The sequence below is a fragment of the Takifugu flavidus genome, unplaced genomic scaffold, assembly GCF_003711565.1.
Source record: "Takifugu flavidus isolate HTHZ2018 unplaced genomic scaffold, ASM371156v2 ctg978, whole genome shotgun sequence".
Taxonomy (NCBI): Eukaryota; Metazoa; Chordata; class Actinopteri; order Tetraodontiformes; family Tetraodontidae; genus Takifugu; species Takifugu flavidus.
Window position 1 is genome coordinate 1 of NW_026622588.1, and position 5,059 is coordinate 5,059.

General features: G+C 39.0%; 1 gene segment (V, D, J or C); it reads left to right on the forward strand.

The window, feature by feature from the left end:
* The first annotated feature begins 1,555 nt into the window (after positions 1-1,555).
* LOC130521429 (Ig kappa chain V region 120-like) lies at positions 1,556-2,787 on the forward strand. The segment is given in 2 exon segments: positions 1,556-2,299; positions 2,438-2,787. Coding segments are annotated over 2 exon segments (351 nt in total).
* The last annotated feature ends 2,272 nt before the right edge of the window (positions 2,788-5,059 follow it).

The window sequence follows — 5,059 nt, forward strand, 5'->3', positions numbered from 1 at the left end:
CAACACCAGAGTCACCAAGTACAAACCAGATTCATTTAAACACAAGTCAAATCAAGTTTAATATCTTTAAAATAACCATGAAAAATACACAAATACTCATTTTAAGCATTAACAGATGAGTGATACATTACAAGTTACAACTGATACAAGATTATTAGTAATAATTAACCATTAAATCAGTAATTACATTTACTCAAGTGCTGCTTCTATGTGCAGATTTGATGAACTTTGCTTCATTTATTCTGAATATTTATGATACTGTTATTTAACAAATAATGCAGAGAACATATAATCAGCATCAACTCAAACTCGTTCCATTTTAAATCCGTATCACTCTGGTTTTAGGCCACATCACAGTTTTCTCACCACCACCAGTTTGATCATTAAGAATATTCCAACTATCCTGGATGAGAGAAGTTTTTTACCTCCATATTCATGAACCTCTCTCAGGCTTTTCACTCAGTAGATCACTCAGTCATCCTTGAAATGTTCAACAACACTGGTTTTGGTTTTTGTCCTCTTCATAATTTGTAAAAATATTATATTTTCAATGCATAACTGCTCATCTCATTTATACGCACATGATACAGTCTCATACTCTATCACAAGCTCCTCTGAAATAACCATAAAATCCTCCTCAAACAGCATTTATGCATCTTAAAAACTGCCCCAAACTTGCAATTATTATTATTTCCCTTGGTGAAGATTCAGATTGCAAGAATGAAACAACCTGTCCAGTGTCAGAACCTACGGTGGCTGTCAGTGGACAAAACTGATTTACTTTTTCCAGTCACGTCCAGCCAGGGCACCTGCAGGTCCCATCAGGAGGAATCTTCATCAACATTTAGGAAAAACAGTTCTGCTGCTAAGTGACCTAGAATGCTGTGGTGTTCATACACTATCAGAAGCATGTTTTTATGTTTTATTTGATTTCTGATGATGTATAATAGAAAATAGACACTGGACCTTTATTGAACAGTCTAGTTTTTAAAAGGTTTCTGTTTCTCATTGGGTTTTTTTTTGCATTATTTGCAACGTGTATTATCTGTTTTTTCCTCTCACATTTTGTTGGTTTTTCCTTTAATTTGCATTTTTACAGTGAGAATTGTCTGATTTTTGTCTGTGGAGAAACTGGAGGCATTTCCCTGTTGCGTTTGTGTCTTCTGACTGGGGTTTTTCCAGCTGGTTTTGGACTGTGCTGCGGTCCAGTATTGAGCAGTGGAAACGGCCACATCGGTGTCTTGGTTCCTGCAACCAATGTCCTGTTTCCTGACCTGAGTCACACCTCTGCCCTCTGCCCTTGAGCACGCCACACCTGAAGCCACACCTCTGCCACCACGATGTTTCCTTCCCAGATGGAACACAGTCTTTCACTGCTGCTGTGTTTGATGCCATCAGAACAGGGACACGGTGCCAGATGGTCTGCTGAATGTGTTCATGGCCCTAACACGCGTATAAGCCTGAATAATGTGAATTATTCTGATTAAAGCTGGATCTGAAGAGCTTTTGTCGAGATCACTGAATTACTGGGGAGTCTGGGGAGCTTCTGGGACAGTTAAAGTCATTCACAGAAACAATAACACCAAACTGCTGAAGAATCCACCTCCCATGTAAAGATAAACAGGCAGTGCAGTCTCAGTGTGGGAACACAAGAGGGAAGCATCTTTACGTGGAAGCACCTCAAACCTCAGGCAGCCACAACAGTTCACAAGGAGACTGGAAATACAGGCGGAAACATTCAGGAAATGAGAGAGCAGGCAGATGTTCTGCAGAAGAATGCAGTGCAGACGTGAGGTTCTGGAGGAGCAGATCCATTAAGAGAAGAGAATCTGATTTTCATGGACCAAGAAAACCACAATACTAATTACTAATATTGACACATTTCTTTTTTATTATTAATACAGATGTAGATGTTCTTATACAGTTTGTGAGGTAAATAATTAAATATTCTGATGTCATTTAGAAGATTTCTGTCAGATATTTAACTATTCAGGTTTTATATTTCATCAGATGAAAATATATTTAAGAATTTAATGGTACAATTTAATTGGAAATGGAGAAAAAAATGAGAAAAATTAATAAAATGTACAGTGACTCCTCCTCATGCGTGTCTGTGTTTCACTAGAACAGGTGAGTTTCTGTCTTCTGCAGAACATTTGCATGTTTTTCTGCATGGTTGCTCCTCAGAGTTTAAAGTTCTGATGTCACAGAGAGTCTGAACTCTTTTCACGCTCTCACACTGAAAACTTCAGCATCACCATGTTGTCAATAATTCTGACTGTCATCTTTCTGAGTCAGGGTGAGACTTTTCAACATTGTTTGATTTCATCCTCTCTCTTCTTTCCAAGGAGGCTGAAATCATTTCATTTTTACATCATAACTGCTCCTCCAGGCTCTTTTCAACTGCTCTTTTTAACATTGTTGTTTGTCATTTCAGAATCTTCTGCCAACAACTTTCTGACTCAAGCTGATAAATTCAAGTCTGTTAGTGTTGGAGGGTCTGTGACCATCAGCGCCACAGGAAGCTCAAATATTGGCAGCTATCTCAGCTGGTACCTTCAGAAACCTGGACAGGCTCCTAAACTTCTGATATACTTGGTATCAAATCTCTACACAGGAACGCCGTCTCGATTCAGTGGCAGCAGATCTGGTTCTCAGTACACTCTAACCATCACTGGTGTTCAGGCTGAAGATGAAGCAGATTATTACTGTCTGGGCTACCATAATGACTATACATCCACACAGTGATTTAGAGCTGTACAAAAACCTCCCTCAGTGTGACTGAAGTGAAAACAGCAGCTGCAGCTGCAGACGATGAAGAGTCACCAGCAGAACTGGTTCAGTCAACACCAGAGTCACCAAGTACAAACCAGAGTCATTTAAACACAAGTCAAAACAGTTCAAAACCTTAAACCTTTAATGTAGAAATAATATATTACAATTTATAACAGACACAAAATTATTAGTAATAATTAACCATTAAATCAGTAATTACATTTACTCAAGTGCTGCTTCTATGTGCAGATCTGATTAACTTTGTTTCATTCATTCTGAATATTTATGATACGAACAAATAATACAGAGAACATAAAGGAATGATCTCATACCTCATGGCCATCAGCAGGAGGGTCCTCCTCCATGAGCCTGGTCCTGCTCAAGGTTTCTTCCTGTTAAAGGGTCGTTGCCACTGTTGCTTGTTGGGGGTCAGGCCCTGGGATTCTGTAAAGCACCTAGAAACAATTTTGATTGTAACAGACGCTATATTAAGATTGATTGATACCGGCCCTGAAACACATTCATGTTCATATTCATCTTAATCAGGGGTCGGCAACCTTTAACAGTCAAAGAGTCATTTTGACCCGGTTTCCACGGAAAAGACAACACTGGGAGACACAAACACTTTTTGACATCTGAAATGAAGATGTGTCTATATATACTGTATATATATATACATGTGTGTGTGTGTGTGTGCGTGTGTGTGTGTGTATATCTTTACACTTGTAAAATAGTGTGTTGCTTATGAAATCCATGCAGTCCATCCATGTTATAGAAAATTCACAATAATCTTACAATTTACAACTACAATTAAACAAACGAACAAACAAAAATTAAATACTTTGTTAAGATATTGTAGCGTGTTGGGGAGGGTCAGTGTGGTTATTTCCCAGCATGCTTTGTGGCAGCGTGTCTGTGGGTTCAGGTTGGTGTTAACCCTGTTTTTGTTCATTATAAATGTTATCTTTTGCAACTTTCAATGTTACTGTTATATTTATTAAGTTCTAATTATTGATGTATTTAATTACTGTTTTAATTACTGTTGGCACCTGGACACCATAAGCGAGGTTATGTGTGTGATTGAAGACCTCCCTTCGTTCGTCTATCTTCCATTCTGAGTTTAATGAAGTGGCAATTCCTGAAATCAAGCAGTGAAGGGAACAAAGGAACTATTGTTAAAGTCAACAGATGTCTGAGTTCTTACGCAATCTACAACCCAGCTCGCCACAAAATTGTGCCGTTTTTATCTCGCTGCACGTTCCGCACTCCGTGCAATTTTTCAATATTCGTCTCTAAGATAGAAATGGAAACACGGATAACGACTCCTTTTCCGATTTTTGTTGCTCTAATGCAAAATTGGATAAATGGATAACAACGGTTTTATCTGTGTTAGATTTTTCGTCTGGCGAAAGATGCGTGATCTTTGAACTTTCCTAAAGATTCATACAAATGTGTTCCTCAGCTTTTTATAAGTGACATCGCAGATGATTCGCTGCTGTCCATCTCATCCATGCGCATTTGCCCACTCCTGTGTGTTTTTATGAGACAGCGTTAGTCAGTGAACAGTCTGCTCTGCACTCAGACAAACTAAGGAGCATCAGAACAGATGATAAAACACAGATATAGTCTCTTTTTTTCTCCTACTCTGGCTCACTTCTTGCGTAACGGCTTTGTGTATTAATTTCTCTCCCGTAGCGATCTCTCATCGGTCTCAATGAACTGCCTTTAGGATCATAAGAAATAAAATGTACCCTTTATAACTTTAAATAATGGCTCGCTTAAAGTGGCAAAAGATGTGACAACACCAGGTTCTGTGTTATGGGAACTTCTCCAGCATTGCGCAGTGTATGTTTGGTCTCTTCGTGTTATTTAGTCCCTCTTCACGTCGACCTAAAAACTATTTCACCACCACAGAACCATGTGGTCAATCAGATGTTCGCTGATCAGTTTCATAACTTAAAAAATTAGCCCGAATCTGCAGAAATAAAGGTGTGTGTCTCGCTCACGCTGGTGTGGAGGCTGCACTGAGAGGCGGAAGGAGGGGGAGATGTCAGCTGTCTGGGCCTGAGACGTTTACGTTCATATGCAAGTGATCGTTAGAGTTATGTTTGTTTATAAAAAATTAGTAAGCTAAATGTGATGAAAGCTATCGTTTTTGACTGTATTAAAGTTAAAAATGCTTTCGAGTGAACAAATAATACGCGGATTTTTCCGCACATGCCGGCTGTCAAATCTGCCTGCTGCCAGTCAAGTGGTGTCAAACGTCTCTGAAGAAGGCGAATGC